This window comes from Zonotrichia leucophrys, chromosome 2 (genome assembly GCF_028769735.1).
Source record: "Zonotrichia leucophrys gambelii isolate GWCS_2022_RI chromosome 2, RI_Zleu_2.0, whole genome shotgun sequence".
Lineage (NCBI taxonomy): Eukaryota > Metazoa > Chordata > Aves > Passeriformes > Passerellidae > Zonotrichia > Zonotrichia leucophrys.
In genome coordinates this window covers 130,708,274-130,730,301 of record NC_088171.1, presented here as the reverse complement: position 1 = coordinate 130,730,301, position 22,028 = coordinate 130,708,274, and the positions used below count along the sequence as shown (strand labels likewise).

Here is a 22,028-nt window from a genome sequence, read left to right as displayed (position 1 = left end):
CAATAAAGCTGTTCAGTAGCACAAAATGCACTGAGGACAGAGCAGGTATTTACTAAGCAGAGATGCCACTCTTAACCAAAAAAGAAAAAAGAGACAGAAGAGATGATCCCTGCACAAAGATGTCACTCTTCTGTGAAGGACTCAGAAGAGATTGCCAATATTTACTGTACCCTTGTGTTGTTAGTTGGGCTCTATTATTCCCCATTTCTCAAAGAAACTGATCTTCAGAACTAGATCCACTGTGACCATATTCTCTAGTTAGATGTCCAACTTGTTTGCATTTTTGGGGCAAGGTGCATTTTTTGTAGCCCAACAGCCTCTGCAGGTGGCACAGCAGAACTGTGTGAACAGAACAGTGAGCAGGGGATGGCTCACAAGCTTTGTCCAGACTCTCATCTGCAGCCAGCAAACAGCTAAACATGCAGGGCTGAGGCTTACAGAGGAGACCTCTACTAACAGTTTTGTCATAGCAAGAGCTCACCCTGGGCAAGGGGTTTGTCCTCTCCAGACCCTTGGTTTCCTCAGACTGTTTATTTCATGACATGATGGTCCTGCATGTGGTGTTTGCTGCACAGAAATGTACCAGGTGCAGGATTAATGAGTGACTGAGACAGTAACACCCAATATCATATGCTCCTTAGGTGACATCCAAATTCCTGTAACTATCCAATTAACAACAGAAATTTCCTTCAGGACCTGGCTATGTGTTGCATTCCATGGATGTACTCCCATAGCAAATGTATGTCAATACTGCCTGAAACTGTCTTCTGCTTGAAGTCCTGCTTGGACTGTAGGGAAAGCCAGGGAAAGGTCTGAGTAGTTTTTTTAATGAGAAGAGGGGTTTTTTCCTCCATTTCTTGCTCATTCAGTAATAACTGAACTTTGCTTCCTTTATTCTTGTGAATGAAATGTTTCAAAATACACAATCCCACCAAATTGCAGGCAACTGAAACACTAGGAAATTTGGAATCAGGAGGTGGCAGTTTCTTCAGGTTAGGGACTGAAAGAGAGGTTTCAACCTAAGCCTTTTCACCATGTTGGTCTCTGTTCTCACCCTAGGTTTTAATGTAAATCATTGCCTAAATCAGTTGCAGGACGCCAACATGAAGAGAAGATATAGGAGAGGGATATGTTGGCAAAGAAAAGGGTATTTTGGCTATCCCAACGGTAGGGTGGTCCGCAGAAAATGCAGGAGAGGCAAAGGAATTGTACAGCATGATCATCTATAGGTGCTAATGGGTGGAGGGATCAAAAGGGAGAAAGAAAGGGAGAGGCTCAAGGTGCTGGGTGTGCTGTGAGGAGGGGCTGTGGCACAGCTGGCAGAGGATGTGCCTCCGAGACCAGGGGGATGTGCCAGAGGAAGGAGATCCCTGCCCAGCTCCTCGGGGCCATCCCAGCCGGCCCCAGTCCCACCTGGTGATGCTCCCAGCCCAGCCCCCCTGTCCCCCACTGCGCATCAGCTCCTCACCAAGGACAACAATCTCCCAGTTGCTTTTCAAACTCTGACCTGGGACTTGTATTTTAGCTTGAAGATAAACATTTTGAAAGCTGTCTTCTTTCTCACAGTGCCGGCACAAGTTGTTTTTATTATCTTAGGAAAGCTTTTCTTGCCCAGTCCAATTTGTTCACTGTTTGTCTTGTGGAGCTGGCCTATAAACCAGCTTTTAGGGATTTATTGTATGACATTATCAAGAAAGCAATCTTTGAAAAAAACTAAATCACTTACAACAATACATTTTTCTTCTTTGCAAATGGCTTCATAGAAGCCAAATTATCCAAGCTGACCACCCAAACCTACTGGACAATGCTCACTCCAGATGAAAATGTTTAAGTTTAGTAATGTTTTAATCCTAAAATGTTTTAAGTGATGATTTAGGCAAGAAAAGGAAGTTCTTACTGTAGGGGAGAAACAAGACTGTTGTTCAGAATTGCAGATTTTGGAGTCAGCAAAGCATGGTAAATGCACGGACATGTAAGTCCTGCTCTGTGATAGATTTGTGTTGTTTTACACACACACACACACACACACGAGCATGTACTCTTATTTAAAGAAAGAAAGCAATGGGCAGACAGAAGAGCAGAGATTATTCAACCCCCACATTTTATGACTTCTTTTCTGTACAGACTGAACCATATGAGTGTTGATTGTTGACTTTTTTAAGAGATTACCTTTGAAAATTTTGACATTCACAATAAATGTGCTACTCATTTAGATTAATTCAGTTATCTTGAACTGTAACAAATATTTAATTTCCTTTTTTTTTTCTCTGAAATGTTTCTGTGTAATCCTTTTTTGACCTAGTGCCAGTATTTTTCAGATGACTGTAATTTTATTGCTTTCCTACAGACAAAGGAAAAAGGCATGTCTTTCTCAAGTGCTCCTCAAAAAGAACAGAAAAGCAGGACTGTTGTAAGTAGAGGAGACTTCAATATTTACATTTTATTACTATTTGAAAGGAAATTTGATGGAGGAGAGAGTTCTGCTTTTAGTCAGAGCATCCTTATATGTCTCATTTCTGAAGCACCTCTTCTGCACTAACAAAATGCTGCCAGACTCTTAAAAGACTACTCCTCAATCCAGAAAATTAAAGAAACCCATTGGAAATCTGGCTCTTTTCAGGGATCCGTACATTTACTGTCCTTATCATTTAGATCCCCCCACCCTTTTTCCTTGGGATGGTCTTACATTTGTGACTGCTGACGCAACTTCCCTTAAAATCTCCACTCCCTCTCAGTTTCTGCATGTTTTGATCATCACGGACATCAGTCAGAAAGCATAAGGTATTGACTGCATCAGCTCTGATTTTATGCTGTACCCCATGGGAATACCCAGGAGATCCTTGATCTCAGACTGTCCACTAATGCTCACAGCACACCAGCATGGGTTGTATTTGCACAGAGTTTAAACATTTCCTTCCCTAGGACAATTATAGTGCTATTTCCCATTCTGCTGTAAGTTAAAGCTGTGAATAACAATAGAGAGGTCTAACCACACCCCTGCTGTCCAAGCAATCCTTGACCAGCCTGGCAGCTTTAGGGAGCAATGCAATTCTGCTCTCAGATGTTCTTGTGCCCCTGCCCTGGGAGAGCATTTCTCCACCTCTGCTCTGGGGACTACTCCTTTCTGCAAGACTTCAGAGAATGGTTTCTGAGATAATTCTAAAACAAAGCAACTCCCCACTACCTCCCCCATCCCAAAACTGCCCAACTCCCACACCATGATGTCACTACTTTCAAAGGGCAGCCTAATCTTCAATTGGTTATTCATGAAAACTGCTGCATTAAGACTGCTCAGTCTGCAGCTTAATCCTCAAAAAAGGTAGTGGAAGTTTGGTTTAAGGAGCATGGGGAAACACTTCTTTGGAGGAGCCTGTCCACTGTTTCATTTATTTGTGAAGACACAAAATACCTGCCTAAAGTGTTGTCTGTACTCTTTAGAGTCAATGACAGATTGCAGTATCAGGCTTCCATCTTCCACCAGGTAATTAATACTCATGAATGAAGCATACTAGATGCAACAGCACTACTAATAAAACAAGCAGGTTAACATTATTTACTGCACTCTTTTTGTCTAGTAGACGCCACCTCAGGTGTTGCTGAAGCCCTTACTACCACTGTTGCAGTAGGCCAGGTTGGCCTTCCCAACATAAAATATTACTCCCGGAATATCTCAGCTACCGACGTAGCCTCCAGTCAAATGCAAGTCTTCTGCTTTCCTCACAGCTCCCCTATGAAGAGAAGAGGTGGTTGTTGCTATGGGCAGAAGTTCACATTACAGCTTTGTGGCTGCAGAAAGCCAAGATGAACCTAACAGCTCCACCAGCCTGTGGAAATTGCTATGCTGCTCCCAGTTAGTCTAGTCTGGGCACACTGTGGTGGATTTTGAATAAGGGGTAGGGTGAAAAAGGGAGAGAAAGAGATTAAAGTGAGGGAGAGGAAAGAAGAAAGGGAGGTAGGCAGAGATTGAGGGTTGTCCAGGTGCTGGGGGTGCCTTTTTATAGACCATATTTTCCTGCCCTCAACCTAAATTTACTGTATTTAATGCAAATTAGTTATTGTGAGCAGTCTGTGCTTTCTGACCTTTTTGGAAATGAGCCAGAGTGCTCTGGGGGGCAGATGTGGTGTTGATCCACTTCCACTGGATCAGCCTTTGGTTGACAGTCCATGCCCACTTCTCAGTCTCATGCTTGCACTCCACTGTGCTGTGCTTATTTCCAAGAGCCAGAACAAGAGCATTTGTCCCAGCAGAGTGCTGCCCTTCCTCTGTATTCCACCCTTGTCCAGACACATACTGTTTTTTCTCACAGGCATAGTTATTACCAACAATCCTTGGTTGGCTCCATAACTATCTGGCTATCAGTGTTTGAGACATACAGATCGACCCCTTATCTTCTGGCTTCCACAGCTGCCTGTTATCTAAGTGAGTTGTTTGCACTGCAGACACACCCAGCTGCCTCTGAGCACTCAAAAATGCTGCATATGAGGCTGGCCCAGAAGGATTCAGGACAGCACTGTAAGCAGAAGATGTCAAAAACAAATGTGTGCAGAGGACTCAAACTGGTGCCCGGACTGCTGACAGCTCTGGTGCCTCTTTCATCACCAGGGACACAGCACTACCCCAAAACCCTGCTGTGAAAGGCAAATGGAGTTAATGGGGAAGAGGGAACAGAAGTCATTGCTCCAGAAAGGAGGAGGCCAGGTTTTAGAGCTTAAAATAGATAGATAGATAGATAGATAGATAGATAGATAGATAGATAGATAGATAGATAGATAGATAGATACATACATACATACATACATACATAGACAGACAGTGATTGACAGATACTTACTAGATACTTACCTTATCTGATTTCAATTTTTTGGAGAAGGGAACCAGAAGCTTGCTCTACCCACAAGCAGTGAGGAATTCAGGAGAGTCTCTTACCTGTACTAGGACACAATATTTTGTAACTGCAGGCTCAAGGCAAGAGTCTGAATGCCTCCCAGTAACCCCCCAGCTAAGCCCAGCAATTTGATTATTAGCTACTAAACAGCTGAAGTAAAGCACAGGGCCCTGGTATCTGCTGCAGCTTCTGCAGTCCATGAGCACCAACATTTGTTGAAACAGAGTTAGGACCATTCCTGTAATTTTTTTGAACTCCATTCTTGTAGTTTGATGTTGAGATAACCTAAACCAGTGCTTTAGTGAAGTGCATGTTGCACATTTTACCCTGTTCCACACAGCCCAGCTGCCACATCACTCTGCCAGTGGCATTTAGCATAACAAAATGAATTAACATAGGCTTGAGTTTTGGCCAGATAAACATGATGCATTTTTAAGGTATGATTTTGTTTTGGCCAATGGTTAATGACATGTTTAAAAATGTGATACTATTTTGCATTAGAAAACTTTTTTATGCATCATAAGTAACTAATTTAACTGAGTTTTAATTCTATTTGCTGCATGCTGCACAACTTCAGTTCTAAGAAAGAAATAATAAAAAGGTTCACTCTGAGCACTGAGAGGCATGGAACCTGGCACTCTAACAATCACATGATAGGGAGAGCAAAATTAAATGTTAATCAGTGCCACCCAAGTATGCAGTTAATCACACATACCCATGAACATTTTTTTCTCCAATAACACATATATCAAGAAGAAAAATGCCCCAGTCTTGGGCACAGCTGGCAGCACTGCTTTGTTCTCTGCTGTAAAGATCACATTTTGAGCTGATCATAAAAGTGCCAAAATTTTCCCATCTCAGAGGAAATTTTTCATATGAGGACTTTACCTCAGGGTGCTACTGATGGTTGTTTAGAGTCAATGAATTTAAGAGTATGGTTTAAGTTCAGTGAAGGAGGTAATGAAAACTGTTTGTTTCTTAGCAAAACAACAGCACTGGATTTAATTTCTTTTTAACACAGAAGGAAAGAAGCATCTTGTCCTGATGGCAATATGAAGTGCTGCCACAGCACCCTCCGGACTGTTGCAGCAGAGTCAGGGCTGAGCAGAAGTGCTCTTTTCCCAATAGTCTGGCTCTTCCAGTTCCTGAGGACACTGCTAATAGTCTCCAGTTCAGACTGGGAAAGGATTTCTACTTGTACTTTTAAACTTCATATTCATGTTTTGGACACTAAGGGGTACCTGGAGCAGTGAGGACCCTGACCTCCCTTAGGCCATAGAAAGACATTTGTTTTGTAAAGTGCTGCATCCTTTGAAGCTGTGCCCACCTGTTGGGGCTGCAGGGCACTCTCCCCATGCAGCTGGTGGATGGGTGATGCATCCCTCATCTGCTTTGAGCAGTGGCCAAGGTGAGCAGAGGTTTCCCTTCATGGACAATGATGGCCATGACAGGAAGCTCAGCATGTGCAGGGTAATGGTGCTGGCAGAGCTCTGCAGCACGATGGCAAGCAGCTTGGGGAAATGCCATTTTTTACTCAGCATATTCTTTGCAAAATTACAGTTTGTCTGTGCTATAAGTGTTTAGGAAATGTGTCTGGGAAGTACATGTTAGGGATGCTTCTGGAATTAAAGTGAGTACTTGTTTGACATAAGTGGGAAACATGAAAGGCTCAGCTCAGTCAAACATGTGCAGCATCAGACCCTGGATCAGGGAGGAAGGGCTGATGTTCCGATTGCTCCTTGGCAAAATTACCCCAAGAATTCTCTCCTTTCCCTGCCCTTTCATGGTGCCCTTTTGGGCTCCCAACTGAAGACGTTGCTGACTGCAGCTGGAGATTGAGGAAATGCAATAGACAGGAAAGTAAGAGTCTATTTATCCCTGGCAAAGCCTGCCTTTTTCTAGTTTCGATGGAAAAGAAGACGAAAGTCCACAGAGCACTTGAGCGAACAACAAATGGCACAAGAACAAATGCAGTGAAAGGGAATGCCAAGGTTGTCATCCCCCATCAGCAGTTTGGATGGGTTTCCTGCTCGGAGCAGCACGGGGGAGGCTGTGGGCCCTGCTGCAGGAAGCAGGTGGTTTGCTTTACCCAGAGCCATGCGTAATGGCCAGCGCGCTGCGCCGCACGCCGGCCAAGCTACAGCAGATGGGCTGCAGTTTGCTCCTCTCAAGGATATTTTTCATGTTATGTGTGGAAAAGAGCAGTAACCCTTGTTTGTTATATGAGGCCTTGTAGGATTTTATTTGGAAGAAAGCCATTTTTGAGATTAAAAAAAAAGCCATTAAAAATATGAGTCACTGTAATCACTTTTAAAGTGCTCTGACAGGGCCTTTTGCAAAGACTTCACTATTAAAGGAAACTTTTTTTTTTAATGAAAAACTCTGCCACAAATAATCTCAGGCTAATTGAGGTGATATTAGGATCTTTTCATTTGAAAATTCAAAGAAAAACTACCCCAAACACCTCAGAGCACTGGATCCAAGCTATTTGCTGTGTAAAGCTGCCAGCAAAATAGCTGCGTCTGTTCTGTGGCTTAACATAGCACCTTGGGCTGTAAAAGCACCACAATATTCCCACTGCAAAGGTATTTCAACTCCTATATCCCCCAAAGCCTGGGGGACACTCATTCCTTGTTCAGAGAGAGGCAGGACCTGAAGCACAGGGTCCATCCAGGAGCTGGACCCTGTGGGGTGCCCTGGGAGCCTCAGTGTGGGGAGATCCACAGCCTGGGTAAATAAATGGCTGATCACATGAATGGTGATCCAAAGATGCCAGGGCTGGTATGCACATCTCACTACTCTTTGGGGTTTGGATGTCCCAGTCAGCATTGCCAGATGCTTGTGTCCTCTTGGAGGGAAGATGCCCCAAGTGCTGCTTTCAGAACATAGGCTCACTGTGAGGCTGTGAGCAGTGAGGGACAGAGAGAGCAGAAACCTTTGTGTCATATTTAGCATCTGTCAAATATCAGCATCTTTTCTTTCTGGTGCACCATCACCATCCTTGAGAAGAGAACAGCTGACCTGGGCAGGGTCTCCCCACATCCAGGCACTCCTCCCAGTGTGGTATTTACTTACCACACCTCAAACAGTCACTGAATTAGTCACCCTCCTCCCAAATCTGGGCTGAGCTCTCAAATCTCTCAGGTGCTGAAGAAAGGGCAGCTCTGTGATGTTGCCTGTTACCATTGCCAGGTACCACCGTACCTGTGTCACACTCTGGGCCAGAGGCTTTCAAAGCCTCCTGCTCTGCTGGACTTCCTGGAGACCTCTGGGCACCTTTGGACCACCACCAAAACTCAGCAGTGAGCCAGAAATCAAATCACTGAAAAGAAGTGAGGCTGCTGCATCTCTGGGCGTGCAAAACAGCCAACAATAAATTACAGTGTCAAAACAAAGCACAGGCAGCTCCCTGGAGAGGTGGCAGGGCTGCAGCTGTGGGAAGTGGGGAAGCCAGGCATCCAAGCATGGCACGCTGGGTCTCATCCTGTCTGTGCTCTACTTCTTCAGTGCTGCTGCAATCTGATTTTTACTTTGTGTTGCCCAAATGCAGACACTGGAAAAATGGAGAGAAAGCAGAAAACAACCACAGAAAATAATTTGAAGCCTTACAGAAATATCTGGTGGTGAGAGACTTAGAAGGCTTTTCTCTAGCTTAGTGAAAAATCCATCATATTGTATTTTGCTAGAGGGACTTACCAAGTGCTTTAAACCACTGGCAAAAGGCAAATAGCTGCAAACTAAACAAGTTAAAAGAGACATAAGGCAGAGTTTAAAAGCAAACAATGACTCATCGCTAGTAAAAATTACTAATGGCATTGGTGGTTCCTCTACTTTGACTGGTAGGAGAGAATGGGCTGTTTTTTTCTGTGGATGGGTCAAAGGGTTCACACAAGTGCTGGGAGGAGGTTGCCTGACTTGAACTGTACAGGAGGCCAGGCCAGAGGACATAAAGCTGCCTTCTTATATCAACAACCTTTGTTCTTCACAGTGCTGAATCAAGTCCTGCATCCACACCCCCAGAATCCCGGCAGCATTGTCGGGACGTGCTGTTAGCTCAGTGTTAAATATTGTCAGCAAAAATAAACACAGGGGTAACTGCAATGCTTGGTCATAATAAATTATATTCCTCAACCCTTTTGCATTGCAAAGCACAGAACAGCAGTTCTTGAAAAATCAATAGAAGGTCCAGTAGTGCGTTGTTGTATTCTATTGCTGAACAATGTGTTACCAGCCACGACCTTCAGTGACAGGTAAAAGCTGCTTAACTGGCAGCCTCTGTGCCATGCAAGCACTCTGTCCTACTCTTGGCTGAGGGCATTGGAGAGCATTAGACAGCATAAAGCTCTGCACCTGGTACACATGCTATTGAAACTCAAGGAAAACTTTAATTTTTTTTTTCAAATGGGGAGAAAACTCCTGATCTTGTGCTCATGTTGCTCTGGATTTATGCCCACAAGCTATCAGATGGAAGACAAATGACAGTGCTGTTATTTCAAGCAGTTTAATGATTCTGGCAAAAGACCTGGCAGCAGACTCCAAAGATTTCATCTAGGCAAGGCAATGCCTATTCCAAGAGTGGAAATCTTCAACTGGAGAGCTGGCAAGTGCATGTTTGTGCTGGAGGCTTAAATCAATCATTTCTATTTTTCCCAAAGTGATTTAGCAAAGTACAGAAATTGGCTCCTTCATCAATGGCCACAGGCCACTTTTCACATTTAAGGTATTAGTGCCATGGACTAGAGTGATATATTGACTCCATGTAAAGCAGTCAGTGTTAGCACCACCTGTTTAATCATTCCTTTACAGTAGCTGTAGTTTGAAAACTGTCAACAAGTGCCTTGTTGACACTGTCAAAAAGGAGCCCAGGAGACCACTGTACATTACTGGTCCCCTGGAGTAATTGCTCTGTGTTCAGGCAAAACTTTCCTACCACCACAATACATTTCTGAGTCTGCTGCCCAACAGCATCCCTCCCATGGCTACCTTGGGAACTGACAGATTCCCCTGGGACTGATGCCTGAGTCCATTAGCAAGCAAAATACTGATGGAGATTTGTACTATGAAATGCACTTTGAAAGTCTTGGACAAGCTTTAGGGGCCTAACTGTGAAACTGGGATTTAGATTAAATAAAAAAACCTACTCAGCAGCCACCTAATCCTTTACTTAGGCCTGGAGATTCTTTAGATTCTGTGGATACCAAAACTGTCCATCTTACACCGTGGTAAGCAGAAAGTAAAGGGAATGTAATCCCAGACTGCAGGTTTACACAACTTCCTTGCTGAGCACTCTCTAGAAACACTTCCCAGGTGATGGAAATATTCTGGCAGTACTGTATCTTCTTATCAGAGCAACCTGTGTTGTATAGATATCACACTGTCCAATTTCCCTAAAGGGAAGACCCTGCAAGAGCTCTGCATCAAAGACAGTACATGCCCAAGAGGCATTGATATGAGGCTCAAGGCATCCCATTTAGCATGTCTCAAAAATATGTTTATGTGCATCTCCAGGGGCCAGATTGGCTATATGTGCTCTGAACACATTTAGCACATGGCAAGAGGACAAGGATCCTTCCTACATGGTCAGGAGTGCTTAATATGTAGTGATTATTTGCCAGTGCTGTCTCCTTTTGTGTCATAACTAAATGGTTACATCAGCCAGGTGCTTGGGAGATGCCTCTACAAATTCCCCAGCTTCAAAAGGTTGAAGCATCTCCCATCTGCCAAGGGAATTTTGTATTTCCTCCCTGCTTCTCTAGGCAGAGAACAATCATCCTTTACTCCCAAACTGGTGGGAAATAAATAAAAAAGCAAAACTCAAACTAAAACCACAACAAAATTATATGAAATCACTATTTATTCACTGATGTCCCTGACTCTGTCCCAGAACCCAAAAACTCAGGATTTCTCAAACTCTTGAGAATGGAGACCACTAAACATTTCTCTATCTTTTGCTCCTGAAATGGCCTTGGTTTGTAAATCTTCCAGCTTGGCTCTTCAGTAACAATTATGGTCCTTAGCCTCTATCTCCGTTCAGCTAGTTGCTAACACAGTCCAGCTGATTTCTGGAGAAGGAATGAACAAACAAATTTGAACAAGAAAAATGTCAAGCCTCAGAGGACAGTAACAAAAGGGCACACTGACAGACAGCTCAGTCTAATCATCTGCACCCCAGTGTTATAAAAGGGAGATTTTTCTCTGCCAGCAACCATCGATCCTGCATAAACAGGCCTGGAAGGAGATGTTGCATGGCTGAGAACAGTTTGAGGATAGAAGACCTTTCAGTCCATCCTTCCAGCACTGTTTATACACCTTATTGCAAACAGTCACTGAAAATAAAAAAAATTAGCCCTTAGAATCCTTTATAGTCAGAGGTGTCCTTGCTTTTAGCTGACCTTGGGACACTGCTGGTTGCCACAAGCTGCTATCCTAGCCCCACCTGGGGCCACTCATCACTCCATATACACAAGCCAGTGAGTCTGGCACTTAAAAGAGTTTCAGGAAGCTCTTAGCTGCTTTTGGGGCATGGTGATATAAGAAGAGTGATCTTAGCAGAGTGCTTGGCATATAGAGAATCTCCTCAGAAGGAGAGAAATAATATTATGGTTCCCCCAAAGGAAAAGAGGTCTCACTCCCTCTCCCCCTTTTCACATCTGTCCCATCACACATTCCAGTCTGGTTGGGTCAGCTCAGAGAGCCACCCCAGCAAGGAGAAGGATGCAGATGCTTTCTACATGGATGGGTGAGCAGAACTGGCTCCAGGAAGCCACAGCACCTCAGAGCTGGGAAAAAGAGGATGGGCCTTTTGGCAGTGCTGATCCATTCAAGCAGCTTGCCAGGCGCATGAAACCACAGGTTCAAAGCACAGAAATTCAAACCCTTATAAAGTTTGTCCTCTTTCCTTTGGTTTTAGGTGACCAGTGCCCTTCCATGCAAAATGTGAGTATTACAAAAGCTGGGCTGGAGCGAGTAGCAGGGAACCAGCCCGCCAGGTGAACACCAGGCCCCTCCTGGGGCAAACAGACAAATCCAGTCCAAAGTTTATTGTTTGCCAGCTGAAACTGTTGGTAAATGAATCCTGCTATTTTACAGCAAAAATTAAACAGTCTTGCTCTGCTCCAGAGCTCCCATTTCCAGGCCCCTGGCCAGTTAATACTTCATCTCTTGCTGCAGCGTGACCAGCAGTGGAACAAGCACTAAATGAGTCCTGCTGGTCCGGGTCTGTCACAAATCCCAAGCTGGAGCCTGAGGCACCACGTGAGACACTGCCTGCCTACCACACCTTCTCCTGGTTTGATTTCTGCAGATCCCATGGAGGATCTGTTCAGGAAAATTCAGTCTGCAGGCACAAGTTTTGCAGCTTATCTGACCCACATTTTTGATGTCAGGAAAAGCACTGCAAGAAAAGAACTCCTTATTAAGGAGAAGGGCTTCAGATATGTTGTTTTATTCCAGTGCAAAGGCTTTTCTTTTAGCAGGCATTTGTCTGTGGTGTTTGCAACCTAAGTACGGCAAGCAGAATCTGAAAATAACACTGGTTAGAAACAGATTCTTGAAACAAGTCATGGTTCATTTCTTGGCAGAGCAGTAACGAACTCTCATAACTGAGTTTTTCCAATCCTGTAATACATTAATTAGTTGGAATATGTTAACATCTCAAGGATCATATCAAATCACAAATTTCAATTGCACATAATTTCTACCAGTGTTTTGGTCCACAAATTATTTTGAAATACACCAGAGATAAAATAAAACACTTTAACCCTTATAATTTTTTAATAAACCCATAGGAAGAAAAAAAAAAAAAACATTGTTCAAGAAGAAATCCAGTAATTTAAAATAAATAACTTTTGCCCCAGATTTTTACATTTGATTTATTGCTTTAAAGAGAAAATCCTACACCTGGTAACCTCTATTACCTCCTGCAGCCCTCCTGAGCCATGAAAACAGATTTCAGAAAGATGCCCAAGGCCATTAATTTAAAAAAAGCAACAATACCAAATCCTTTCACCCATTTGTTTCCCAGGTCACAGAATGAAAACCTGTAGGCCTCTTTTTTCCATCTTTAGCACATACTCTCACTTGAGACTTAGCAAGCAGCTTAAATTTGGCTTGCAAAAGAAAGACAGGCATGTCCTTACTCCCTGGAGAAAGCATGTAAAAGTCATGTGCTTTTTTTATTTTAATCTTTACAAACTTGAACTCAAGATGCTAGGCAGGAAAGGAAGGCCAAGCCAAGCGGGTGGTACAAGTAAGGTGCGGACACAGTGTCTTGTCCTGTGTCAGCTGGAAAAGCCCCAGATTGGAAAACAGCTTCACAAATCCCCAGATGCCATAGGGACATTCCTGCAGACAAAATACTGCAGCTCTGTGTGTGCTTTGCAGCATTTGGAATGAAACTGTCTTATGGATCTTCAGCTGAAAATTAAATAAACAATTACCTGGGGGAAAAAAATAGACCTGAAACAAAGTACACACAGTCCATGGCCCCTACCCATTAGTGCCCCTACCCATAACTGCAGCTTAATTCAATCCTAAAACAAGACATGAACATTTTTCAAGAGCACTTTCATTTGTTTATGCAGGGGATGTGACCAAAACCCCTGTGCTGGCTGAGGTGGATCAATGGTACCACACAGGGATAAGTGCACCCATGAGGAATTCCTTGAAGAAGCTTTTTTGAAGGGATACTGGGATAAAGAGACATCAAGATGTCCCAAATCTGAACACAAAGCCTGTACTGTCATTGTTGCCATCACTGCTGGCTCTTCAAATCAGTGTGGAGACACAACTGTTTAATTAAGGGAAAACTGCACAATTACCGTGACTGTGGTCCTGTTTTTTACAGCCTTTCCTCATGCAGAATTACCAGTGTTAACAGGAGTTGCCCCACTTTTTTAGAGGTATTTTTCCAAGACATACCAAGAGAGGCACCCTGGCTACCCCACTTCCTCTGAAGAACCATGCATTTTCTTCGCTAAAACCTTCTTTTGCTGAAAACAAAAGCTAAAGCTCAGGCCAGACTGTGCTAAGAGATCCTAGAGCCCACCCCAGTACAGCCCAGTGCACAGGACTCCTCTGGGAGGATGTAAAATGTCAAGTACAGTACCCTAATCCTGCCTGGGCTGGGCACCTCAAATGTGTCCCTGCGCCCATGTGCCTGTGGTCATGGCAAACATTATCTTCCCACTGCTCACACAAGTACTTATTTCCTTGGAGGATAAGAGAATTTATCTGATGGTAGGAGATAATCAGGATTGTTCCACACCCAATACAAAATTATTTTTGTTTTTTAGTAGACACAACTCTATTTGTTTATACTTCATATATACTTACAGTTTTGACTCCTGAACAGGAAGGAAAGGGTTTAAAAGGGATTATATATATATAGCAGAATACTTTGAAATCACTTAAAAAAATTCTAATTTCTCACATTTGCCTTTAAACATTTACACAGATCTGAGGAGTTCCAAAGGGGAGTTTTTATAATCCTGTTCTGTGCTCATTGCATTTAAAAGCAATTAAAACTCTAAAAATGTCCTCAAGAGGCATTGATACTAGAGGAATATTCCATTTCATTAATGGTGATTTGGTTTTTGTTAAGGCTTCCTTTATCTTTAGGATACAATAACAGGATAAATTAATTAGGATTAAATAATACTATGTCTCTTCAACATACAGGAGTTCAATGTATACTTGAATATGTTCAATAAAAAGGTGCTACTGATCCTTGTTCCAGTGGTGTTCCTCCTGTTAATTGGCATGTAAAGTGCTCTCTTCTTTCAGCTTTGCCTTTTCACCAAGTCATCTTCCTTATTCAGTGTGCCATAGCATGAACAATGAGAATCTGGTTGTATTTTGCCTGTCAGATTTTCTCCTAAGGAAATGTGGTGAGAGAAGGAAAAAACAACAACTTTGTGAAGAATTTTAATAAAACATATTCCCCACTAATCCATCATTTAAACATTCTTTGCTCCAGTAATCATTGTTTTCATTTGACTAGTTGCAACAATAGCTTGGAAAAACCCTGAAAAATTCTTTGAAAAATCTGTTGGGAACAGGAATAGAAATCAAGTGAACAGTATATTTATTAAATATGACTAGAGCATATTTGTGACTCAATTCTCCTAGGTCATCCCATTATCTGATACCTCATTTAAACAGAGACAGAAAAAAGCCCTACTTACCAGGAATATGTCCACAGTCAATAAAAGGGATTTGTAAATGCTCCTCTTTTTTATTTCTTGCAATTATAATCACACCAAGGAAAGACAGGAGACACCTGCAAAATAACAGTGGCACAGTATCATTAGAAACAGTTCACTGTATCTGAGATGAGAATTTCTTTCCATGTTTCTTTTTCAAGGACTTCCAAACCCAAGTTGCTGAGTTTATAAAGAAACACTTCTTCCTGGCAGCTCTGTAAATTTATTTTGGGTTTCTTTCAGTCTAGTTTTGCCTCCTGAAGCTTTATTATCAGTTCCAAAGACTCCAGAGCCAAAATTACACTTCCAGCAATATATACCTAATCAGATGCCTGTGGGTGTGAGACCTCAACATTTGAATCCCTGAGCAAATCTTCCCCGAGCATCCAAGCTAGCATTCTAGCATGTGCAATTTCATTAACAACTCAGTCTGGCTGCGGACAGTCGACATCTCTGTTGTTTTTCTTGTTTGATTGCGTGTCTCAGGGGCAGGCTGTAAGCCAGGAACAGTGAAAAACTGCTATGGCTGGACACATCTTCTATCTGCTGTGTGTTGGACACATAACCCCTAACTCCTAGCTGCCAAATACATGGTTGCTCATCTCCATGTTTTGTGTCCTTTCCAGCAGTCAGACAAGATAGTGGCTGTGTGCACCTACTCCAGCCCAGCTGCAGAAGATGAAGATGTCTGTAGCTATCAGCCCCATTTATTTGACAGCACTGTGTGCAAGACATCTCCAGCAGTTCTAGGAGATCTTTTAAACATTTTGTGCCCATTATTATTACTGTCACCTCTCCCAAAAACTGTTGTGGTGCTGATACCCAGGTTTCTGCTCTCACAACACCTAGGCCATTCTTCAAAAAGATATTTAGCATGCTCTGAATTTTTCTGCAGGCACACTGTGTCTTTCTTGACACAGGCAGATGAGAGAGAGTTACTACAGTACTGCCTTGTAGGCAAGCAGCTCATATAATTGCCCATGCCTAGGGGCAGGAAAAACCAGCCAGACACACCAGGGGAAGCTAACATGGGAGGAGATGTCTCACAGCTGTAAAAGCACCCCTAGAATTTGATATTTGGTGGAGAGCAGTGACTTCTCCTTCCTGCTGAAGGAACAGATGATGCTGGTTTTTCATTCCATCATGAGATTAGTAGTTCACAAGTGTCTCACATTTTTACATTTTTGGATTCAAAGCCAGGCCTCTAAACTCCCAAAGCACAGACATCAATCTTTCCTTTAATGTTTTTTTTATCCTACTATAATGGCTATTCCATAATACTTTAATAACAAGGCGGTTTCTCCTTACTGAGAAAAGAAGAGATTGCACAAGGCAGTGCTGTTTCAGTACAAACCTTAGTGCAGATTTTAGGCTGATACACTCACCCGAACAGAAACATGAACACGCTCAGTAAAGCTGCACTTTGGAATTCCCGATAAAATATGACCCCTGGAATGTGACAGAAACAAGAATTGCAGATCTTGACTGGCTTCCAAGTGATATGAATTACAGCTGGGAGGGTCAGGAGAAGTGTCATGCTTAAATGGAGCAAAAAAAATCCCAAATAAGGTATTAATACACATTGTGATGTGTTCACTTTATGTCCTATATTCCATAATCTAGGCTTTCTCAAGATACTGCATAGGGCTGGAGAAGATTTAGTCAATCAGGCTGGAACACGTGCTGGGCTAGTAATTGCACAGATGCATGTATCTTTTGCATTGTCAGCAACAATTTCTGTGCAGGTCAAACTCGAGGTCTTACTCACAAGGAGCGACATACCAATACAGCTGAGAGGTTCTTCATGGACTTCGTTAAGCTACTCCAGCAGAGCATGTGGACATTTTAACTCCAATTGGGAACAGATTTTCAATAACTAACTGTGTCCCTGAGGTTTACTCCAAGTGAAGGGCTCCAGCAGCCAAGTTTGCCAAATCTTTCTGGCTGAAGGGGTCGCTAGCTCTTTCTGGTCGCCCCTCTTCCAGGAATTAGCACCTCTGTAGTGGAGGTGACAGAACCAGATGTGTATCTGGATCTCAGCTGCCCCTATTAACAGCCAAGTATATTAGCTTTAAACCACTGATGAGCATAGCTTTGCTAAGAAATGCCAGTGGGACCCAGTGCAGCTGAAGTGTGACTGTATCTTCAAAGGCTGTAACTAGGGATGGGGGAATCACGACACGGGTACCTTCTACAAGCACCCCAGCAAGATTCAGCAGAGGTTGCTTTTCTAAGCCCTACAGTGGTTTAACTAACCTGGTGCAAATGCATGTGTATCCACTCTCAAACCTATTAAGCCATTCCTGAATAGGTACTTGATCTTATAAGGAGGCACCAGGCCAAATTCCCCATATGGTCACAGGAACGCAACCCCCTTTTGGCACAAGTTTCTTCTCGGTCACAAAGTGTAGGTCTCTTCTAACACAGGTGTTGAGGCAATCTGTGCGTGAAGCTAACTCTCCTTCTCATTAATGGCAGCTCTGCATGAGAAACTCCTGCACAGCAATGACAGGAAAGCCCCCAGCGTGTGTTAAAATGAGTCATAAATGTTCTAACAACATGATCATTTTGGCTCATTGCTGATACAGCATCTTAGTCGTCCTCCCAGCTCATGTTCTTGCACTGCACACCATTTCCAAGATTTGCAGTCCCTCTTTAACAATGCTGAGTTCAAAGTTCTCACCCAGAATAAAATGTTAAATGCTTAAAAAGTTTTTGTAGTCATTTTATTTCCTTCACTTAACCCAGAATTCCACCTTCTGAAATGGAATACACACTAACTACTATGAAGCACAGCTGGTTGTCATTTGAGTAGTTTGCCAGGCTGTTAAAATTACTCTACCAGTTCGTATAGGGAGAGACTGGTGTGCACATGGTAAATGCATTTACTGGATGTCAGTATGAGGCTAGGATAAATGCAGGTACTTCTAGTAAGCCAGCAAGGTACAGTGAATCACACATAATCTATTTTGGAAAGGTTAGAATTTGATTATTTTTATAGAATTATAGAATGATTTGGGTTGGGATGAACCTTAAAGATGATCTAGCTCTAACACCCTACCATTTATCTTGTTTCAGAAGTTGTGAACTTATTTATTTTTCAGAATTTAAACACCTATGGCTTAGGAAAAAATTATTTCTGTGAAGACAAATATGACACGTTTGGGTTTCTATTCACAGGATTCCTGTTCTTGAAAACCTGATGTTTAAAAAATCTTTCTGTAGAGGAAGAAGGTCAGAAACAAACCTGAAATGATGGCACTGGTGGTGAAGAACACAAAATTAATGGGGACAACTGCTGTTACTTCATACAGATGCATTGCTTGATTCAAGAACCTGAAAGATAAGCATTATTGTATCTCATGCCTATAGGAGATCCCTTGCACTTTAAGTCAGGTTAGGCCACTTCCTGTCAGTTTAACAATAACTGTGACCATTTCTTACCACAACAGCAAGTAGCCCTGGACAGCATACACATACTGAATTTACTTTCTGGTTTTGACTCTGCAGAGTACAAATGAATAGGCGAAAGCAAGAAGGTTGGCATGGATTCTTCTGGCCACAGGTTTTTAATGGACATATTTTTGAAGCATTGCTGGAAAAATTTTTTTTGCCACAGATAAGGGAGGAATGCTGGGGTATTATTGCTTATGATCTGCATTGGTTCTTGGAAGCAGTGCTGCCTGCAAGCAGCCAGGGACAAGTTGCTCTAATTCAAACAGGTTGTGTAAGGGTACAGTGGCATCATGGACACGAACATGTGAGTTCTTGTAGGAACTGTTTCACTTTGCTGAAGTCCACATTGCTGCTACTGCTCACTCCAGCTAGACAGAAACACCTATTTGTATGTTTATCCATGCAACCACATCCAGAAACCCTGTCCTGCAAGGAAAGTCCAGGAAGGTGGCTTCAAGCTCCTTGGGTTGGAAACTCTCTGCCCTGCTGTTCCAAAAGGCAACATGACCTCTCATCAGAAACATGAGCAAGAGTGTGCAGGACCACAGGAGCATGCATTGCACACAGCCCTGCAGGACTGAGACACTGGCCAGGGAGCAGCCAGCACAATCTGCAAAAAGGCAAAGCCATTAACCCACTTGTACAGAGACCACAGCTATCACCATTCACCCACAGAGAGATGAATCATGAGCTGACATCATGGATGCACCTGTAGATATTCTGTTATGTGAATGGTCATTTCAGAGAGAAAAATCAGGAGTCTGCAGACTATATTCAAGCCTGTAAAAAGAACCACACTTGAACATTTCTCTGGTGCAATATACGCGCACAGTAAAAATCCAAGCTTGGATCTGTTTTAGCCATTAAAATAATTGCATGGTTATTTTAGCAACTGTTGAACAGTCTCCATGGTGCTTTAAAAATAAAGAAATCCTACATATCCACAGGATAGTCAGGATTTTGAAGTCATTGAAAACACCTCATTATTTTTTCCCATTTGCAACAAACTTGGTCACAGGGACTAAATCAGTGATAGCAAGGCCCCGTGTTGGATCCAGGAGATTGTTGCAGCACAGGCTGTTCTCAGCTAATGAATGACAGTCATATAAAATAAGAGAGCAAACAAATAAAATGAAAAATTTAGACTGACAGCACTGTCCTTCTTAGAAAATGAATCTAAAAGAGTAGAGAGAAAGGGATGCTGAGCCCACGGAACGAAATGGGCACGTTCACTTCTGCTTTAAATTTGGCCAGCAAAGGAGGGAAAGAAAAAAATGACAAGATGGAGAGGTTAATTCAGCAGCTTCTTATTTACCAAGCTCTTATTTCCTATTGTAAATGCCCTGAGCTGTTCTCCCAGCGAAGACAAGCTGGATGTAAATCACTTTATAATCTGTTACCAGGGAGTTCCTGAGTCAGCCATGGAGAGTCAGTGCATAATAATGCATGGACTTTCTGATTCCACATGGGAATGGTATGTTCTGCCATGAAAAAGCTGGGCTGGCTTTTCTACCAGAAAATAATCATGCAAGGAACTACTCAGGCTCACACTGGAGCAGTCCAGATGAGATTACTGAAGGCTGCTATCAGCACCAGAAGCAGAGGGACAGGCAGAAAGGGAACAGCCTCTGTTCAGCTGCAAGACATATTTTACTGTGCTGCCACCTCCAGCAATCTGCCCAGGCAGCACAAACCAAGCACTCCACAGAGCACAGGCCTGCAGGGGAAACTTGAAAGGTACAGCCAGACAGGATAGCAAAGTGCAACATGCAGATTTAACAGAGGCAGGGAGAAAGTTGGGGTTCACTCCCTTCTCCAGTCTGACTAGGGCCATAAAGCTGGGGAACAGACATGGATAATGAGGATAATCACGGTCATTTGATTATTCAGCAATAAAGATTTCTAAAAGTAACCCCCAAACGACTACATAGGCATAAATTTCACTTAGTATGTTAAGACCTGTGCCAAAGCTAGACAAGTAAGTTTGGGAAGACCTCGTTGAAGGTGATAATGAGAGGAGGTGGTGTCCATAACAATCAATTACAAACTAAGAAATAAAGTTTAAATAAACAGTACAACCAGCTGGAGGCAATTTTTGCATCTGTCAGGGCTCTGCCAAAATTTGTTGCCTTAATTTGCAACTTGTATCTGGAATCATTATCAGTACCAAATAAAACTGTCAGATAAAACATGTATGAAGGTTAGTAGGTAAGTGGAATCTCACTTACTTGACTTGGAAAGCACAAGACGTTGCCATTAAAATACTCATGACATAGAAAATGGAGTAAGTTAGCTGCATTTTCCCCTTCACAGAAAGTGCTATCATGCTGGACACAGCCTTAACAGCAATGACAGTCAGGGATGCTGCAAGGGAAGGGAAGAGATTAGCAGGGCAGGACTCAGATTAGCACTTCAGTGCATCACCGAGGGAGGACAAGGATCCAGGCCAGAGCCACAGGGCTGATCACTTAAGACTGAGGAAGGACTTGGGCACCTAAAACAAGTGTATGATTTGACAAAATGCTTGCTAAGCTACTGTCTAAGCTCAGTGGCCTTAGATCCAAGTACACTTTGTGTTTTGCCTTTAAGCCTTTTTAGCATACTGAACTCCCAGCTGAAGGTGGTACAACAGCCTCCACATCTTCCACAAATACTTTATTTAGCTCCACACACTTTATGTAGCTAATTTGGAGCCCATATTACAGCATTCAGGAGACATCTGAAAGGTCTGGCTATCTGTTCAAAGCAGTTAGGATGCCTCTTTATAGCAGCCTGCATGTGTCACTGGTAGCCTCAAATAACTCATCATCCTCAGGATTTCTCTTCTGAAACAGGAGCTGGACAAAGCTGATCCCAAAGCACCTAAATCTCCCCTTGCATTATATATATGAAGAGCAGATAAACAACACAGGGGTCTGCACTTCATCTCAAGAGCCAGGCTCTTGAGACCATTTACTGGATTTATCCCACAGAAAGAGTATTTCAGTAGTGTATTGTCAATCCATTCAATCACTACCATTGTATCACCACAAACAAATTTCAGACAGCAAGCAATGGGTTTTATACATGTCACCACTTCAGAGAGGTTTTGCAAGAGAAATCTTTCAAAAAGAAAAGGGGCTGAAAGTTTAGCTAAGAGTTACTTTAGATTTCCTTTTGGAGCTCTTGGTTTGTGGAAACTAACCCAAGAATTCTGTGATTACTGCAAACGAAATGTAACAAATTCAAAAAAACCCTGAAAAATTCAAGAGTCAGGCTGCAGAGATGACCTTTGAAGAAAGGTAATTAATTGTCAGGAGCAGCATCCCCCAGCTGAGATCCAGTTCCACCCCGGTGCAGAGCTGAGGAGTGTTGGATTTCAGTCTGATTCATCCTCCTGTAACATTGGGATTGGCAAGGAGACCTGTGCTGTGCAAAAGGTTCAGGCCAAAGGTTGGGAGAAAAGGAGGGGGAAGAAGAATGAATGCAGGTTTGAGGGTTTGAT

At 42.8% G+C, this 22,028-nt stretch overlaps 1 protein-coding gene across 1 annotated transcript in view; it reads right to left on the bottom strand.

Annotated features, from left to right (window-relative positions):
• Nucleotides 1-14,511: 14,511 nt before the first annotated feature.
• The window catches only part of NIPAL2 (NIPA like domain containing 2), a 49,091-nt gene continuing 41,574 nt past the window's right edge, over nucleotides 14,512-22,028 (bottom strand). The window contains exons 7-11 of the mRNA XM_064703577.1: nucleotides 20,773-20,908; nucleotides 18,336-18,424; nucleotides 16,474-16,537; nucleotides 15,071-15,165; nucleotides 14,512-14,760 (exon numbers count right to left, since the gene is read on the bottom strand). Of these exons, the coding sequence (XP_064559647.1) occupies nucleotides 14,666-14,760; nucleotides 15,071-15,165; nucleotides 16,474-16,537; nucleotides 18,336-18,424; nucleotides 20,773-20,908 (479 nt within the window). The 3' untranslated portion in view covers nucleotides 14,512-14,665. The remainder of the gene's footprint in view (nucleotides 14,761-15,070; nucleotides 15,166-16,473; nucleotides 16,538-18,335; nucleotides 18,425-20,772; nucleotides 20,909-22,028) is intronic.